At 42.0% G+C, this 20,135-nt stretch overlaps 1 protein-coding gene across 11 annotated transcripts in view; it reads right to left on the reverse strand.

Moving 5' to 3' along the window:
- Nucleotides 1-20,135, reverse strand: part of BCL11B (BCL11 transcription factor B) — a 163,459-nt gene that overhangs the window by 79,036 nt on the left and 64,288 nt on the right. For 6 of the 11 annotated variants that reach the window (XM_083612161.1, XM_083612160.1, XM_083612163.1 and 3 more), the window contains exon 3: nt 7,244-7,450. The exons of the other annotated variants lie outside the window; for them this stretch is intronic. In XM_083612161.1, the coding sequence (XP_083468287.1) occupies nt 7,244-7,450 (207 nt within the window). The remainder of the gene's footprint in view (nt 1-7,243; nt 7,451-20,135) is intronic. 11 annotated transcript variants of the gene reach the window in all.

The raw sequence follows: 20,135 nt of genomic DNA on the forward strand, positions 1-20,135 counted from the left end.
AGGTATGGATGCAACCATTGACCCAAAGAACTGGTCCAGGGGAAATGCCATAGCTCAGTAGCAGTTCATGCATACACATGGTCCCAGGTTAGATCATTTCCAGGTAGGGTTGGGAATGTCCCCTATCTGAAATCCAGCCAGTCACTGTAGACAATACAGAACCAATGGTCTAAGGTTGCTTCCTATGATTCTAATCAACTCAGCTAGTAACACACCATCTGCAACACAGTTCAATGCCACATCAAGTTCAATAATCTCCAAATTCTCTTACCCCAATCCCCAGCTCTCCAATGCACACATAAAGCTCCCTGGCCAATACTATGCTAGATGAGCCAATGGTCTGCCTTGGCGTAACTCAACTTCATATGTTCAGCTATGTCCATATGGGATGCTACATTCACTGCAATGGAGGAAGGAAATCTGGAGGATGTGCAAATCTGCTTCCTTCACTGGAATGGGGAGAGCAGCTATTGTGGGTAAATGAATATTGGGTTACCTTCAGAACCCTCACATCTGTACAAAATTTCAAAAATGGCAGAGCCACCAATGGAAAGCCCCAAGGTATAATGTGTTTGGGGAGGAAGGGATAGCAACAGATTCATTTTTCTACATCAGTGATATTTGCTAGGCATATGGGCAATGGGATATAAATGAGAAAAAACTGGATGCCTTGTACTTTACTAGTCCGGGTGCACAAAAATATGTGTGTCCTTCCTACCTATTAGTGTGGATGTCTGTAAACATTTCTAGGTTTAGTTGTCTTCATCAAAGTTAAAACCTCAGAACTACTTCCAACTTTTTATATGGTTTTTTCCCCTTTATTTTTTTTTAAGGATTCATAGCAAGTTAATCAGAAAAAGGAGCAATGTGTTGGTTTTGATCCATGCACCACAAGCCTGTGAATTTTGCAACTCCCTTCCAGCTTCTAATTAAACAGACACTAAACATGTTTCAGTGGGAGAATCCAATTCAGCAGGCAGAAGCCTCTCCTTGGAGGCAAAAAAGGACATGGCAACAGAGACGTCTGTAGATATTTAAAAGCAATATTTTAGGGAGTGGGCCCATCTTGCAAAAGTCTGTTCCCTATGACTGCTTTATATAGAATTCAAAGCCTGTCAGAAAACTGAACTAGCATTAGAAAGAAAGACAAAGAGGTCAATTTATAATAGGGAACAACTGTCTTGCGAATGCTCCTGCAATTTCTGAAGCTCAAAAAGAGTCGTGGTCATGGGACAATCTTGCTTGCACAACTAACAGTCTATGTCTATGTTCAGAAGTGAGCCCCACTGAGTTCATTGGAGTGGGTACAGGACTGTAGGCTTAATAGACTAAAATCTGCATATATGTGTCTAAGATGAGATGAGAAGTCATGGATCGTGACACTAAGCTAGTGTAACAGTCAGGACAGTTAGACTCAGGATCAGGCTGCAAATAGAAAACACCATGCAGAAATAGTAATAGGATGTATTATCAATGGCAGGTTTTATGTTTCAGCCTCCAAACATCCCCAGGCAGCCAGGAATGCAGAATGTTTACTGTAAATTGCAAAACTGCTCAAAAGCTCCGTTTCCCGCAGTTTCAGCATCTAAGACCATTCTCTTAACAGCTCCCTGTCCATGCCAATTCTGAACAGCAAAGGTGCTATGCCATCGTCCAGGCCAAAGCTGCAAGATTTCTTTTCTTTTCTTTTTTCCCTAGATATTTTTCCAAGTATGAGTGTTGTTTTTAAGTTGATTTGAACATTGACATTTTATAGTCATGGGTGTGTGTTTTTTTAAAAAATAGTTGATTCATTCCCCCAACTTTTGGTAAAGTCTTATTATAATGGCAACAACAACAACAAAATATTTTATTCATTCTAGTTTTGCTTCAAATCCGAACTAAAGACATTCCGAATTAAAATGATGATGATGATGATGTGATCCATATTTAGTTTTACAAAAAGAGCTGGGGGGAAAACACCCTTGCTCAGAGAAAGAAACAAATTTCTAACAACAGAAGAAAGCAACTTAAAAATAAACTAAGCAAGGCAAATGTAGAGAGAGGTCTGGAAAGTGAAAAGATGGGATTGAGAATTTGGCGAAACTTTCCCTCTCAGACCAACCTCTAATGCTAAAGGAAAACTGCACAATTCTTATCACTGGAGTCCTCACTATCACCTTCCTTACAAATCCCATGCAAATCAGCTTCTTCTAATTTTGACTACCCGTAAAACAACCCTCTTCATCGCAGCATGCTTCAAATGTCACCTGATTTCTTCTGTTTTCTGCACTGAATGAGACAATAAGGGGCTAATAACCTCCTCTCCAATGGTGGGTGGGGGAAAGATGATGTTTTATTTCAAACAAAACTTGACCAACTACTGTCATAAATGTTTAGTGTGTGCTTTGATATTAACGTATTCTCTAAGTGCTGCAGATTACAGCAGTAACTACAGGAAGCCATGATACTAGGTCGATTCCCCCCACTTAAAACTGGCACAACTTGTTCAGCAAATAAGATCAGTCCAAAAAACTAACAGCACACGACCGGCAGAGTAGGAAGTGAAGGAATGCAAAATGCATACGTCCCCTGCTTCTGTGTGCTTTATTGAGTTACTCTTTCCTTATCTATTCTTAGTTTTACTCTCTCCATTATTGCTGCATGTTTGTCTTAGAAGAAGTGAGCAAACAGGGTAGCACACTGGCTTGCTACATCTCCTATATGGGAGAGACTCCACGCGTCTATGTTATGCCAAATAAATGCTGTCGGAATAAAGTATCTATAGGAGAAACGTTGAATTCATCATTGCAAGGCCCATATACTAAGTCGGTGGGGTGGGGTGGGGTGGGGTGTTACAAACCATGGAAAACAGCTCTTGCCTCCACTAGCCAACTCCTTTGTTTCCAGAACTTAAAGTCATCTACCTCTCCCGTCATTCAGACCATGAACATGGGAACATAGAAAGCTCTCTCCTATGGACTCAAGACAACTGCTCTATCTATCCTGGTACTGTTTGTGGATAGTTTGCCAACACTATGGGAAGTTTTGTTGTTGTTGTTTTGCCTGAAGAACAGCCTGCAAGTCATTAAATAGATAAAATAGTACTGCGTATTCCAACTGGCTGTGATGCCCAAAGGAACAGTGGGAGACGGCTCCTGGTTCTTGTGTGCCCTTCAGCAACACACCATCCAGACAGGCCTGCCTCCCTCATGGAGTCACCTCCTTGTTGCTCGTCTTTCTCATCATTGCTATCACCTGCTTATTTGCTAGGAAGAGAGACCATCAGCAAGCAGGCAGTCGATTCTGTTGCTCCTCCTTCTCCTTACTATTCCCACCGCCACTGTCTAGGCCAAGGTGATCAAGCAGGTTGCCATGGTGAAGAGGAGCCCTTGTCACAGTGGGCCTTCTGCTGAAGTTTGGGTCTTCAGCAGATACCTGACCATGCCAACCACTGACGCCAGGGCCCTGCAAGGATTGGATCTCGGATCCTTACTGAATCCAGCTGTGCTAGCTCCTGGTCTGTTTCTCAGTGCTATTCAAGGTGGTGGCTATTACCTCAAAAACCCATACTGGTTTGGAACCAAGCTACTTGAAGGGCTGTTTCCTCTCATGTGAACCCTCCCATCTTTTCAGATCAACTAATGGGTTCCTCATGTCCATGTCACTGCCTTCTGAGATGCGTTTGGGAGCAATGCAGTGCATCATATAGGCAACTCTCTTCTTTGTTTGTGTTCTGCAAGCATCTGAAGATGTTTTTTCAACCCCAAGTTTTTATGATTTTACTGTTGCTTAGATTACCATGTGTTTAAAGTCTGGCTCTCTTTGGAGGGTGTGGGTGTGCTTAAATGCTGTTGTTGTTTTAATTTATTAGTTTTTCATTACTGGATCATTGTTATTTTGTTTTGTGAGCTGCTTTAAAGCATCACCGTTGAAGCGAGGACAGCAGGTTTATTTATTTTACAATAAATTGCAATAGAATAAATCTTCTGGATGCTAAGTACAGGCTCTACCACTGAACTGTAACCCCTCCCTGTGCAGTAACATAAATTCATTGTGTTAAAGATCTACACCCCTTCACTTTATCTACTATCTCTTTTTCATATCTCAATGGCCCAGTCTGGACACACTAAACTGTGTCTCAGTATTGTGATGCCAAGTCTCAGACCCTGCATTCCCTCTTCACCATGGCCACAAGGAGGAATGCATAATAAGCTTTTGCTTCAGGTTTACATTAACCACGGCTTGTTATGTCCAGACGTGACAAACTGTACTTAATCTTAACTAGGCACTGTTTGAAACAAGCTACCTTGAGGTATGGATTACGCAACTGGCCTGAAGCCACTAAACTGTGCTTAGCGCAAACCAGTAGCAAAAGCTTCCGAACTGGCTGCACTAGAGGAGAGGGGAGGAAGAAGCAAGTGAAGGGAGTCAAAAGCTCTTCAAGTATTGTTCTTACCATGCTAGTTCAACCTCCTGCAATGCAGGAATCTCAACTAAAGCATCCATGACAGATGGCCATCCAACCTCTGCTTCAAAGCCTCCAAGGAAGGAGAGGTCACAACCTCCCAAGGGAAACCGTTCCACTATTGAACAGCTCTTACTGTCAGAAAGTTCATCCTGATGTTTAGTGAGAATATCCTTTCTTGTAGCTTGAATGCACTGGTTCGTATTCATTTATTATTAACTCTGCCTCCCTCTCCTCCACCTATTCAGTTACTGGTCCTCAGCCCAGTATACCTGAAGGAGCATCTCCACCCCCATCATTCGGCCTGGACACTGAGGTCCAGCTCCGAGGGCCTTCTGGCGGTTCCATCACAGCAAGAAGTGAAGTTACAGAGAACCAGGCAGCAGGCCTTCTTGGTGGTGGCGCCCTCCCTGTGGAACGCCCTCCCATCAGATGTCAAGGAAATAAAGAACTCTCTGACTTTTTGAAGATATCTGAAGACAGCCCTGTATCAGGAAGCTTTTAATGTTTGACATTTTATTATTTTTATTTTGCTGGAAGCTGCCCAGAGTGCCTAGGGAAACCAAAACAGATGGGTGGTGTATAAATAATAAAAATTATTATTATTATTATTATTATTGAATTTGGTTTGATTTGGACTGTAAGCTCCTTGATGAAGGGTTGCCTTTGGATTGTTATTCTAAAGTTCCATGCACAGTGATGACATAATAAAACAGCAGCAGCATGGATTCATATGTTAAAAAGGTGGAAATTTGTGCGAAAGTTATTGTGTATTTTATGAAGGTCATGATGCACACACTATGAGGTCACATCCAGTTTGTCAGTATCCCATCAAACTGATGAAAATAAGCCTTCAAACGAAGGGTGGGTTCAAACCAGAGAGCTAGCTTCATTGTCACTTTTGACCCAACCAAACATGCACCATACAATTTCTCATATATTGAGCAGAATTCACGCCACTTGTATGACTTATCTTTCATGGATATGTATCACAATGTAACTTAAACAGACAACCACCTTCCCCAGGACAACAACCATCATAACCGACATTCTACCTGAAGTAAGACTAGATTTTCCCAGGTGCAAAATGGGAAAATACAATCCAACAGAAGTTTTAGATTGTAAATTCCACAGTGCACGGACTTCTCCTTTTATACCTTGCAAAGTGTAATGTCCTATATAAAGATATATAATGTATAGAAACAATAAGCACCTTAGTGAATGTGTCTGGACTGAACGCAACAAATGAGAATTTACTGCAGTAGGACAATGTCTCATAATCGGAGACTCCTGAAAATCACTTAAAAAAAAAAAAGCCAGAATTTTCTGGATTTGCTTCTGTACTAAATCTCATGTACTTCCACCCCATTTGTTCTCCACTGCCCTACCTCTTAGTCCTTTCTCTCTTCATCTCTCCTTCTTTATCTCTTTTCTCTTTTTCTGCCTCTTCATACCGACTTTATTGCTTCTTATTCCTTTCCCCCTTTTGGTTATACGCTTCTCATTAGCACATGGGAAAAGTTGTGGGTGAGATGGCGTATTGTTTTGTTATTGTTTATACTGTGAACAATTGTAAAGAAAAATTAATTCATTAAAATAAAATAAAAAAAACCCTGATCATCTGGAAAGACTCTACTGGAGCAAGCTCTCCAGCACTGGTATAAACAGCCACTATTACGAGCTACAGAAAAAGATGGTTAAGATGCAATGGAATTCACTGTCTACTCAGAAGTTACCCTAAGATCTGACCCATTTTGTGAAATCGTTGAAGAATGGAGGAATCTACCGCAGTGGCAACTTTTCCTCAGGAACTGAGGAAATGCCAACCAAACGCACCTTGGATATTCAAGGCAACATCACTTCCCTGCTGTTATGCCCTAGCAACTGGTATTCAGAGACATGTTGCCTCTAATCCTGGAGGTACTATATATACCCATCATTATTAGTAGCTCCTGATAGTCTTATCATCTGTGGATCTGTTTAATCTCTTTTTAAAGCCCTTCAACTTGGTAGCCATCGCCATATTTTGTGACAACAAACATCACAGCATTTCCCCCCAACTCTGCGCAGAGTTAAAATTATTTCCTTTCAGCAGTCCTGAATCTCCCAGGATCCAGGTTCCTTGGATGAGCTCTAGGCTCTAGTATTCTGAGAGAGAGGCTTTCATCAGGTCACATACAGCTACTGTCTCCCATAATACCTGTAGGGTTTAGGCTGAACTTTTGAGAAGCGTCTTTTAGTAGCCTTTTAGTATGTACAGTCTGCTATGTCCAGGTTGTTTTTGCTTTGCACTGATGAAACAAGGAAGAAATTAATGAGAGGCTAAAAAAAAAAAAAAAGCAGTGAAGAAGAAGTGTGTGGACCATAAGTATGCCATGTGCCTCTGAGATCTGAGGAAAGCCTTTAACACAAATCATTAGGAAGAAAGACCTCAGATGCTAAATGTTATCCAATTAAGCTTAAAAGTAAACAGCCCAGAGAGATAAAATCTTGGTGTCGGAGTATCACATTTGTGTGAGGATTCTCAAGACGTTAGTTCCCAACTTGACATAAACAAACCAGCAACAACAGACCTGTGGCCACGTCTGAGGTCGGCTAGACCCCAGCCCCCCCAAAATAAAAAATTACAAGTGAATTTTAACTCCTGCCGTAGAAATGGCCAGGAGTTGTTTTCATACAGTGTGCTGCTACCCGTGTCCTTACACATCCAAACAGAACTGGCGCTCCCATAACTAAAGAGGACATCGCGCTGGCAGCTGACCTTCACATAGCGACAATAAAAGCGTTTTCTATTACCTGACAACTGACAATGACATCCAAATGTGCCAGTCTCAGTCTGAGACCCGCCAACTGAGACTGCGCGCTCCCCACAGCAGGGCAGACTCAGGCAGGGCGGGAATGAGGTCAGAGCACGGTGGAGAGGTGGTGTTGCGATCACCGATGTGTGAGGGTGGGAGGAGGCAGTTATGGAGGCCGCCGGCAGCTTTGCAGGCCTGGACGGCCCTGAGGAGAAAACAATAGAGAAATCTGTCAGTGGTACCTACGTCTGAAGGGAAAGAGGGTGTACAGCAGGAGCGATGCGCAGCTGCTGTGCTTTATTTCACGGCGCACGTTTGCTTAAGGCGCAGAGACGTACATAAGGGCTGGGGGAAAAGCTCAAGGGAAACTGGCGCCTGTGGTCGTTCTAAGGGAGGCAAGAAGAGAGGCTTCGAAAAATCATACTTAGAGTCTCTTATGAAGCCAATGCCATTTTATTTGACTTTTTGTTTGCTGGGAGGGTGCTCTTCTTACTTGCCCTAAACCTTCATGACGGAGGAGACTATAAATTTAAATAAATGAACGGGGTGATATGCAACATGGCACAGGTGAACTTCCACCTGTGTAACAGGACTCCTCTTTCCTCTTTGCCCTCCACATCATTAAGTATATCTGCTACAAAGGGTCCCCCCCCAACCCAATGCAGAATATTTTGGGGGTTCATAAGGTCTGCAGGAAAGAGGCAAGGAAGGAGACATGCTGATGTGCCAGAAGAATTCCTTTCTGCTGGCAGGAGACCACAGTTAGATCTCACCCATTGTCCTTAGTTCTTACGATATCTTCCCTTCCTCTATAACTCTCAAGCCACGGTTATGCTATATATACACATATTGCCATCTCAGTCTACCTCTGGTTACCACCTGTTCATTACATTTACAGGTTGCCAATATTTGTTGAGGAGCTCTATCTAGAATAAGCAAAAAGAACATTTATGTCTAGAGTTTGGCTATATTCAGCTTCTGTCAGCTCAGCCTTCAGAAATGTGTGTTTCATTTCTAGTAATGCCGAAGAGCAATCGAATATGTATTTTTTTTTATTTAAAAGAAGAAGAACACCAAGTCGGTTGTTTTGTAGAAACATACGTTCATTAACTTGCTTTGTTTGTCAGACCTATACTAAAAACTAAATAGCCGTACAAGAATGTCATCTTACTTATTCATCCATCCATCTTATATACTGCTGTTTCTATGAAAATCCAGGAACAGTTTGCATGAAAAATTTAAAATACTCTAAACCACTCTGCCAAAAAAAGGAAGTCACTTAAGCTACCCCCATTAAAGGACTGGCCCAATTAGTTATGGGACTGTGCTCTTATTACAAAATTAGAAGTTGACATCAGAAAAAGGGATGAATTGGGCCTTGAATTGGGCCCAGTAACAGAAAGGCAGCCTGTGCAGTTCATATAGAGCCAGTGTTATATTATCTATTCTTGCCGCATTCCCTACAGCTCAATCTTATTAGGCAGGACAGAAAAAGATCAAGAAGGCATGAAGCTGGGCAAACCCCTTGAAGTGTCTTGTCCACATCCTCAGGCCACAACAACCAAATATGGTCCCCGAGTTGGTCTTGCTACAAGACATGAGCCACCTGCGTTCCAGCCATCATCCTGCCTGTTTCATTGGCTGAAGCACCTCAGGAAAAGCAAGCAGTTGATCATTGGTACAGTGACGGAGAATACAATTAGAAGCAACCGCACTGAAGGCCCTCTCCATCTCGCCATTCCATAGCAAGACCAGGGAGTCAATAGGAGAGTATGTCATGTCAGTCAGAAAACCCTCCAGAGATGTCAGGAATCCTTAGGGTTCTGCAAGTCTCCAGGGCAGACAGTTCTAATTGGTCCTCTAGCTACTGTCAATCCAAACCTCACCAGGCTACGGTCCATCCATGACCATGGGATAATGTGACAAAAAAGACCCACACACCCTATATGGGACAACCACCACAAATCCATTCTGTACCTAGACTAGGTTAAGCGTATGTCGCACTAGATGTGTTAGGTCCATATGTTGGGTACTGAAACAGCCTCACAGTTGATATGGTGGTCATGAAGTCCTTCACTACAACAGACAAGGTGGCCTCAACATGGATGCAGAAATCCCCTCGTACAATTGTCTGGGGGCACTCCAACACAACTGCCAAAACTGCTTCTACCAGCTAAGGAAGGGGGGGCTGTTGGGCATCAGGGGGGAGGGTACTTTACCAGGATCTCTGCTTTCTCTCTCTGTACCAACCAGCCCCTCAATTCTAGTCTCCAGATGGATGGTTTTACTGGTGAGGCAGACAGAAAATTGTGACTATTAGACACTGGTTTTCCAACACTGTGTTTGATAACTATGATTATCTTCGGTTGCTATAAGCTTCTTGATGGCCTACTCAATTTTGCCAATTCAATAAATTATGGGCTGGCCATAATTTGCCAGGTTTAACAAGTGCCCTGCATCTAATAAAATAAGATTTCTCATGTAAAAGATCATGCTACAATGAGCCAAGCACCTTTTCTGCTGCTGCAAGGTAACATAGCTATTCTTCAGGCAAAGGGACAGGACTGGCACTGGAGGTGCCTGTTTCAGTGGTGGTGTGGAAGAGAGCCGGGGGAGGCTGCCAGAGCCACCGGGAATGTGCTTGGGAACCGTATCGAAAGGGGGGATTATTGTTTTATGGCCATCCTAATGCAACTAGCCAAACAGAGAACGGGAGAGGGCTGTTTGCCCAGCTACCACCGAACCAGCCTCGGCACACCAGCGCAGACGCAGTGCCTCGCAGCTAAGGAAGCTTCATGGGGATGCCAAGATTCAAGCTCCCAGAATAAAGCATTCATTGGTCACTGTGGCTTCCTTGCCACTTGAGCTACAGCCAGAAATGCGTTCTGCGTGTTCTGTTTATGCATTCCATTTGCCACACCGAGTCTATAAAGAAAGTGGAAACCCTCCTTTTCCCCTAATAGCTTGAAATTGATATGGAGACCTCCAAATATATTATTCATTCAAAACACATACACATATACCTTTTTTTAAAAAAATCATCTGTTATTTAAAGCTGTGCTTAGTTTCTGCTCCTGCTCTGTTGGAAGAGTTTTTCTTCCTGCTCTCTTGGCAGCAGCGCTACGACTTAAGCAATTAAATAAAAGCATAGAAATGTGTACACAAGGTGCGTATCTTGTGAAGTTAACCTTCAGTCAGTACTCATCAGAACTCAGTCGGGCTGCTGCATCCAGATTCTCAATAACTGTGGCTCCAGTTATATCTTTATTTAACGCCGACGTTTACTTGAAGCGCCTTTGAATTGAGGTAGCTAATAAACAAAAGCAGCTCCTGCGGTAAGCTTACAAGTCTTAAAACAGGCTGGCATGCTTATTTTAGTCAGATCTCTACAGTAACAGAGCTCAGGGCAGACAACAACTTGAAAAATTAACAATGATACATGTATACAAGATATACAGATAAATGGCATTTAAGAACAACTGCACACAACTACCAAATACTGAAATGAAAGACAAGCCTAGGCCAGGATATCCAGAAGACATCTAGGCATACATTTTGGAATTTTCTTAGGAGCAGAACAAAGCTAGGAGTAGGGTGCATACAGGAAAAAATGCCTCTCTGAGCATACAAACTATTCCTATTTGCCACACCAACCAAGGGCATTGTTGAGTCACAAAGGGATGTGGAAGGAGAGACTGTGGAATCTAAGTTATTTAGAACAAGACCCATATCCATCTTCAACACAACGGGAGGAATTCAACATCACTCTAAGGCACTCATTTGATGAGGCCAAGCATTTCAACTTGACAGGCTTACCGTATTTTTTGCACCATAACACTCACTTTTTTCCTCCTAGAAAGTAAGGGGAAATGTCTGTGCGTGTTATGGAGTGAATGCCTGCGGGTGGCGGGGGGGGGGGGATCTGCTGCAGTCGTGAGCAGAGGATCCATGGTTCCCCTTCCTTCCCTCCTCCGTGGTTACAAAGCATGGATCCACATGGATCCTCAGGATTTTTGCATTGGGCTACTCCAAACTCACTGTCAGATCACATGTCTGTGGCCACAGCATGAACCACAAAAATCATATATCCACTATTTCGTTTAGAATATTTTTTTTCTTGTTTTCCTCCTCTAAAAACTATGTGCGTGTTATGGTCTGGTGCGTGTTATAGAGCGAAAAATACGGTAATTACCACCCCCTCCACACAAATCCCACACCCACATCCATGTTATTCCAGGGGTTCTTCCAACCACCCCAAGCAAATTTTGGGGGATGTGCAAGGGAGAAGTGGAACGCACCATTGAGCAACCGGAAGTCCTCATTTGTGGAATCCTGCCCAATACTTTTTCCCCTTCCAGCTTCCTGTTAGGATAAGGATTCTCTGGTGTATCAAGCATAATTCACCAAGAGTTTGCCACAATTGTCTCCTTCTGTTTGGACACATCATACTGAGAACAAATCATTGTTTGGTAAATACTAGTTTTGAACAATAACCACTCTGTACAAAGACTCCCCCCCCCCCAATTACGCAGACATTAGGGAATTAAAACCCTCCATAACTGAACAACATTACAAAACAGTATTTTCCTCTGCTAAGGTTTCTTCAGCATCTCAGACATCCTAGTTTGAAAGCTACAGCTAGCATGTTGATCTGATAGCTATACATGTGAGTCCAATGGGGTACTTCATTCTTGGCAAAGCATCCAGCACTCCAGTCTGCACGGACTGAATTTGATTTTGTCATTTATCTTAAATGGCTAAGAGACTACCAGGGCAAAACATTTGTGTGAAGCTGTTGCCAAAACCACAAGTGAAGGGTCTAAATCCCTGGCGTAAATACTTGAACGCCGAAGCATCAAGGATAAGATTTGTGTGCTTTTCTGAGCAGCTTTTTATTTTTTATTATTTTTAATAGACTCTCTGGACTCTGGGGATTCTATTTCTTTTATTTTGCAACCTTTTGATCTCACTTCGAATTGCTATACAAACAGGTAAAAGAAGCCGCTAACGGGAACTGTATCTACATTACAATCTGGATGTGACTTTCTTTCTGCCAAACCAATGAAAGCAGATGGCAAACATGGAATGTCTAAATATACAGAAACAACTTTGCTTGTAATGGGGGGGCGGGGGACAGCAATAATGGCAGGATCTTTTAATGCACAGAGAAAGGCAAGCAGACAATGGAGTCTTCACACACACACAAAATTCCCCAAATTCAGGGTTCCTAACGTTAAAACATTTTTTCCCCTAAAAACGTACCGTTACCATTGGCACTGTTAGTTCAACTCAGTTGCCACAAAACCTGGAAATGTGTCTGTTGGACACCGAGCCTGGAAAAAGTGTGTGTTGTCAGTTCTCCACATGTCCATGTTCACCACAATAATTGCTTGTAATGCTTCCCAGAATTAGAGAGAGCCAAGGGAAGCTGGATGGGGGATCCGTAAGGTCTTGTTGAAGTCATGCATCAGGGCCAGCTTTGCTTCTAGAGAGCCATAGGCAATAATTTAATACTAATACTTCGTACCAAGTACTTAAAGAGTTTTGCAGATATTATGTGAGGCATATTTACCTCTGGAGGAGACCACTATTATTATGGTCATACTGGGAAGGCCTGAAGCCAAGGGGTAATGCCTTCTGCTAACATTACTCTACTCAGTTAATACCTGAGATAAGAAATGACTTCCAGCTGATTTCAATGTCCTAACCACGATGCCACACTAGATAACCCCGGGAGCTCACGCGTCTAAGCTCTCGTAACTAGCCAAGCATGTTATACAGTGGGAACTGAGAAAGGAGAAGCGCAACACACTCACATTTCTGATTTCCCCACTTCTTTCTAGCAGCTGAACCAACCTGACGTGGAAGGAACCAGAATGTACATGCAGGCCTCAACATGCAGCACAGCCTATTTTGATCAAGGATGTGCAGTCTGTCTCCATAAACCACACCTCTATTAAATATGAGGGTGGCAGATATCTCTTGCATTGAGTCACAGCCTCCAGGCTCTTGAGTCAATGTTAACATGACCCTGAGACTGTCAGTGTTACAGTCTACCTCTGCTAGACCCGTGTGATTCAGGTTAGTGTGAAAAAAGGGAAGGTTATTCCAAACAATAGCAGGTAAGTACACAAGCTGAGAAGAAACAATATGCAATGGAACCCAACATCATCACTGATCTCTTATGTCTTGCGAGCACCAAAGGCTCATCCCCTCAGGCCAATATTGAAAGGAAACTTCCATGACAATAAAGTTAAATTTCAACAATTACAGGTGATAGTGATGCTTTTTTAAAAAACAACAACACCCTCCAATAATATCTGACAACCAAATTGTATCTTTTTGCCTTTGGTTATAAGTGTATGTCTGTATGTCAGGGACGGCTAGCACACCTCATCTGTTGGATAAAACAACACCTGAGCATGTTGGTTTGCACCCACTACTGTCCTTCCAGAAGGTTCTTTGATCCAGCAGAGCCTTTCGTGAACCAAAAGTCAAGCAAGCCATTGTACCAACTGCCCCTTCCCTCTGTGTCCCGTCCTGTCCCCCAGCTCTGCACCAGAGGGTTGGGGTACAGCATGGGAGGTCATGCAGCAAGCTTCAGAAGAAAGGGGATATTTGCCAAATCCAAATCTCCTCCTTCTGCTGGATCAAAGAGCCCTCTATGAATGAAGGCTTAGCACTGGATACACAACCAATTGCAATTATGTGACTGATGTTGTAAAGGACCAGTTGTTAAGGTCATGTGTTTTTTTACTTGCATATTAAAACACACACACACCCCATCAGAGACACAGAGAGGATTTTTTTGAGCACATTAAATGCTTTGTACAGCAGCAAAGAATTCTTCTTTTATAATCGTTATGGCTGAACCTCTGTGATGTAGCTTTAAGAGACTTCAGAGTTAATCACATCACAGCTCCTTCATTCACCCTGGATTTTGGAGAGAACCTTGACTTGTTATGTAAGGGACAGTGGAGAGCAGGGGTGGCGGGGCTGGTTTGTGGATATACAAGTTACTTTAATCTCTCTTACGCTGTGCATTAACATCTTTTGTTCCATCTTCCGGCATTCTGCATCTTGTGCTAATGAACAGCACGACCTCAACTACAGGCAATTGAGATGCACTGAGAGCATATCTCACTTTGGTTAGATTTGTCCTGAAATTTCCTAGTGAATTTGTACCCAGTTAACTAAATTCTGATTCCCTTGCTAATCTGCCTCCTCTCTTGGAAAAAAAACCAAAACAATCCACACTTCTTCCCTCCAATGAAAAGCATTCTAGTCCCACACTGTACTGAGAAAATCCAGAATGGCTTCAATTAATTACTGAAATCAATCCAGATTGCACTACACCCAGAACAATGCAGATTATACTTTTGTCTTGTTTACTACACTCAGGCTTTGGCAGTGAAGAGCAAAGATTTGGTTCTGCCAGCCTAAAAGGATAGGTATAAGGTACTAGTCTAAAGCTCCAAATTGTGTCAGTAGTCACACATAGCCCACATAAAATCACAGAACTGTAGAGATGGAAGGGACCCAAAGGGTCATCTAGTTCAACCCCCTGCAATGCAGAACTCTCAACATGGTTTGCATTTAGTTAAAGGTGAGCAATCAACACTTCCAAACTAAAAACAAAGAGCAGATTTGAGCAGCAGCACAGCAATAGAATTTCCATTCAATACAAGCACTGATCAGCCTTTGGAACACATGAAGTAGCATTTGTATAAATGCTTCCTGTTTTGTCTTGTTGTTAAGAAACCAACTAAAATCTTGTTCGGCCAATGGAAACTTTTCTAGAGACAAACTGCACCTGCTGAAACTCCCTCTTCTACGCAATTAGTAAAGATACAGGAACCCTATTCTCTGTTGCCTTTGGCCATCCGAACAGGGGTATACTGTAATATAGAATACAATCCATCTATTCAACAAACCGGAGTGCTCTGTAGAACAACGTAACATGTTATAAAACTATGGTTTATGTGGACAGGTCACTTTCAGAACTAGTTCAATGAAAGAACCAGCTTCAATGCTTAATTTCAGCTGGATGTTTTCGTTTTAATCTTTCTCTTGAAAGGCTTGAAACCGGAGTCTCCCATATCACAAGCTATCTGGTACTCTCGTAAGTGCCCCCTGGTTTCATGGAAGAATGCCAGTAAGTGTGGCTTGAATTTAAGTCTGCTTTTGAACATGTGATCTATCTGATACTTTGATTTTCCTGCATGGCCATTAGGGGAAAGAAGAGAAAATCTCACCATAAACAGGGCCAATGGCTGCAGCACAGTCTACCTGCATCCTGTATAAAGAAGATAGCTCCCAACAAGATGAAAAGGGATTTTTAAAAAATTAAACCAGAAGTAATACTAATTATTGCTTGTATTTTTCTCCCACCTTTCAGCAATCATCCCCAATATGAAACAAACAGAGTTTCTAGGCCTGGATTAAATATATTCAGCGCAGATGGGAACTAAGGGTTTGAGACTGTGGACGTTGATGAATACCAAACACATCTAAGAATCATTTCTGTACTTCCTTTCCCAGTCCCGTAAGTTACTCCAGCAAACCCCCCACCCCCAAAAAGAGAGCGCAATCAAAGAAAGTCAAACCACAAAATCCAAATGAAATTTAAAACATTACACACAAAGACTCGAGTAGCCACATTAAGGTATGGTTCTCATTTATTTTCATTTGTATCTAGGAACTTTGGGAAATGTTGCTAATGCATAACTGAACCCACATATTTAAAATAAACAAAAACCTGTGCAAGGACACAGTTTCAGTATTCATTCTAAATGCCCTGCCGCAGCCCCCTTCAGATAGTCACAGCGTCTTTCGTCTGCTCCTGGTGCTCAGAGTGTTCTGCCTGCGCAAACACCGTTCATTTGCCTCCTTGTTTCAGATGTGCAAGTCACATGCACAAAATGTTCACAGCTTTCTGTTGTCATCCCCATATTGATTGGAGAACTGCAGGCTGCTTCATTCATTACAGACGCAGAACACACGCACCTGAAAACTGCATGTACCTGCAATGTTATATGTGCATGCCCGTTTTTAAAATCTTGTGTGCGTCGTGTGTGTCCCAAAGCCAATTACTCTGGGTCCCCTGGGACTGAAACACAGCATGTACACAGTCCAAAAAAAGATGGCTGTGGCTCTCACCTGCCACAAGGAATGCAGACCCATGCTGTATATGGACGTGTGCTTGCTAATTACAGCGAACATGTAAAACTGACTCAGAAGAGTTGTCACATGTGAGACTCGAATTGCCTTTGAACCTCTCTATTTATGTTAGTTTATTATCTGGCCATGGTAAATACGGAAGAAGAAGAAGAAACAAAGGAGAGGCATTTGTAATGCGAATGAACATCCCTCTGGATGAAGCTTTCGCATTCCCAGCGCAAAGCAATTGAAACAAGAGTCGCTTCAAATCCCCGGTGTGCAAATGCCCTTATGTTACAAGACAAGCAGCATTGCCCAAGGCTATCCAACGAATTCAAGTCCAGTCTAACAAGGACTCTACTGGCTTTCATAAGTCTCTTTGCCTGTAAGCATTTGTGTGGCTATACCAACGGATGGATGGCCCCCCAAATATAATTGAAGTCTTTAAAAGTAACAGTGTCCCTTTTGGACATTGGCTGAACCATGGAATTGCATGTATGCCTTCAGAAAGAGCTCTGTATAATTACTTCTATGTTTTTGCATTTACCTCTGAGCATCTCTCTCTCTATATATAACAGCAACCCTCCTCCTTCTGCTAAATTCTCAAAGAAATTGTGTAAGAAATCTCGAAAACCCTTTTCGAAAACAGGTTGATTCACTTCTCTTTCCATTTTTGCTCTTAAAAAAAAAAGCTGGTTGCTTTTCTATTAACACGGAGCTGTTGTTTTAATTTAAAAACAACAACTCCTACATCTCTGTGTCTTATGTACAAAAGCACAAACACAGAAACTAGTGCACTGCTCAGACCTGTAAGACGTGAAAAACTTACACAGAGGTTCAAGTGCTTGTAACAGAATAAGCAGACCAAGGCAGCCAGGTAAAAACACACAGGGGTAAAAACACATTCATAGATACACACACAAACATGCAGAAGGGCACCCAAAACTGCAGACATAAACTGCACAGTTAGACGCACCCCTTAGAAGCCATTAATACTTTTCAAACCAGGCACACATGTAGGAAGTTTTTGAATACTCAAGATCACACACTGAGTGACTTCAAGCTAACACCCATCTTTAGACTTGCTTGCAGTTTGTTTGTGTGTGTATGTGTGTGTGTGTATGTGTGTGTGTTTTTCTGGCAAGCAAGGATTCCTTCTGAATTGATACATTTCTTTATAGCCAGGATTCCTACTGATTTGGTATAAATGAGTCATAGATCAAGAAAAGCAATCTTGATAGCAGGAAGAAGAGAGACTGCTAGTGAGGGACACTGGCACACAGAAACTTGACAGTCCCCTTACTGCCTCCCCCCTCGTCTATTCCCCCCTCCCATGCCAAGACATTAATTCTCACAAGTCGGAGAAAATTACTATGCATGAATGCAAAAAGCATGATCAGGAGTAATTAACATGGCTTCATATGCAAATTTTATTAATGCAGAAGTACAAAGTCATTATGCAAATGAAACTTACGTCAACTCTCTTGACAAATATTCATCTCTGAAGCTCAAGTTTCTCCCTTTTTCTAAAAAAAAAATTGCTCTTTCAATTTAAAATAAAATAAAATTGAAACAGGGAGGGGGGGAAGAAGTGATGAGGACCATTTGACAAGTTTGCAAAGTTGTTTTTCAACCAGATAAATTTATTCTTGCATTGTTAGGTTTTTTGTTGTTGTTGTTGTTGTTGGCAGGTACACGACAGCTCATAGAGAAAAGCGGGGGGGGGGGGGGAGAAAGCTACCAGCAGCAGGCAGCCAATCAAAACGCCAGCGGCAGTAATGAGCGCGATTGATGACTGTTTGGCTTTACTGCAGGGTAATGAACTAGAATCCAGTCTGAGGAGGAAAAAAATATGAATATTCATGAAGCTGTGCTCCTGCCTTTGATGATTAAAGAAATTTTTAATATTCAAATAAGCGCTTGCCAAGTGATTAACAAAGAACAAGCACGCAGGAATATGGAAATAGAGCTGCAGAAGATTTGGGAGTCACAGCCTGTGCTGCAAAGACAGCACAAAATTTCAAAAACAAGATAGGCAGATAACCCAATTGAAATCATACAATTTTTTAAAATAATAATAATAAATAAAAATGCATTGGTTCAATATTTTATCAGCTGCTTTGTTTAAAAAGTGTGGGTGGAAAGAAGGCCTAAGTGGGTAGTAAGATTGGATCAGAGAAGGGGAAATCAATTAAATATACTGTTTGCTCACAGACGAAAAGCCCATTTCCTCACAAAGCCTACCCTGAGAAGAGGATTCAGCTTTTTTTAATTATTATTTTCTGGTTAGAAACTGATAGAGCTACAAAAGAATAACTCTACTGGGAGTTATTCATACATTGCTTTTCATAATTTGATCTTGAAGGTGTTGATTGTGTCATGGAAGGTGTAGAGATCATCATCTCTAGAACCACAGTCCAAAAAAAAAAAAAGCCATTTCTGGGTGGAAGCAAATGTACGGAAAAGGTTACAGACAATAAACTGAAAATATCAAACTACTGCAAATCTCATGCTTTTCTATTGCATATGTACATTACGCACTCAAAGCAATGTTTGTGAACTGTGTTTTGGATAGCATCCTATAGCTCTCTTGGCTAAACGGTAATAAAATTCTGCAACCCAAACTGCATGCCAATTTAGCTGAATTCTGCAACTCACGTGGATTATGCAAATTGATTAAATTTGCATAACTAATCTGGTTTTGTTAGTCACAGGGATTCGACCATCTTTCTGACTTGAGATTTTAGAAAGTACAGTGGTATCTTGGGTTAAGTACTTAATTCGTTCCGGAGGTCCGTTCTTAACCTGAAACTGTTCTTAACCTGAAGCACCACTTTAGCTAATGGGGCCTCCTGCTGCCGCTGCGCCGCCGGAGCACGATTTCTGTTCTCATCCTGAAGCAAAGTTCTTAACCCGAGGTAATATTTCGGGGTTAGAAGAGTCTGTAACCTGAAGCGTATGTAACCCGAGGTACCACTGTAGTGCCAATCACAGATAAGCATATTTGTCAAGCCATAAGGGCTAGAAACTTGATGGAGTGTTTTTGTTTTGTTATTTTAATCACAGCTGAGATTCCCAAGAAGCTGGATGTCACATTCTGCCCTCTTTGCTGCTGTGGAATTAGGGTATATTCTCAGCCTTCCCTATGAGTTAGATAAGAGGTGAGAGTGTAGCTTTGCATAGTATTAGACCTAACAGAAATGCTCTGGATTTCCACAGAAGCTGAATCGTTAGCAATGGGTCATAGTTTAATGATATAGCATATGCTTTGCATGCAGAAAGCCCTAATTTCAGCTCTTGATATCTCCAGTTAAAAGGATCAGTAGCAGAGCTGGAAAAGATCTCTGCCTGAGACCTTAGAGAACTGCTGCCAGTGGAAGTAAACAGCAGTAATCTAGGTCAGCAAATGGTCTTGCTTAGAATAGGTTCAACTAATATCAAACACGTAGATGGGATGGAAAGTGTACAGCAGATCCTCTTTACAGGAAATATTGCATTTTCTCTAAACCCTGTCTCTTCCTTAATGCTGAATGTAGCTGTATAAGGATGTTTCACATGTTCAAGCTAGGGACCATCAAAGTATCTAAAGGGGAAAGACGCTTCCCTTTCGCATAGGATTTCTGAGCGGTTTAACAAAATAACCTACTAGTGTTACATAACATCGGAGGAATTCAGGCTCTCACAATTTAACAACTTCACTAACAGATTCACACTGGTGTGCGTAAAAAACG

Source organism: Podarcis filfolensis (genome assembly GCF_964270895.1).
Source record: "Podarcis filfolensis genome assembly, chromosome: 1".
Lineage (NCBI taxonomy): Eukaryota > Metazoa > Chordata > Lepidosauria > Squamata > Lacertidae > Podarcis > Podarcis filfolensis.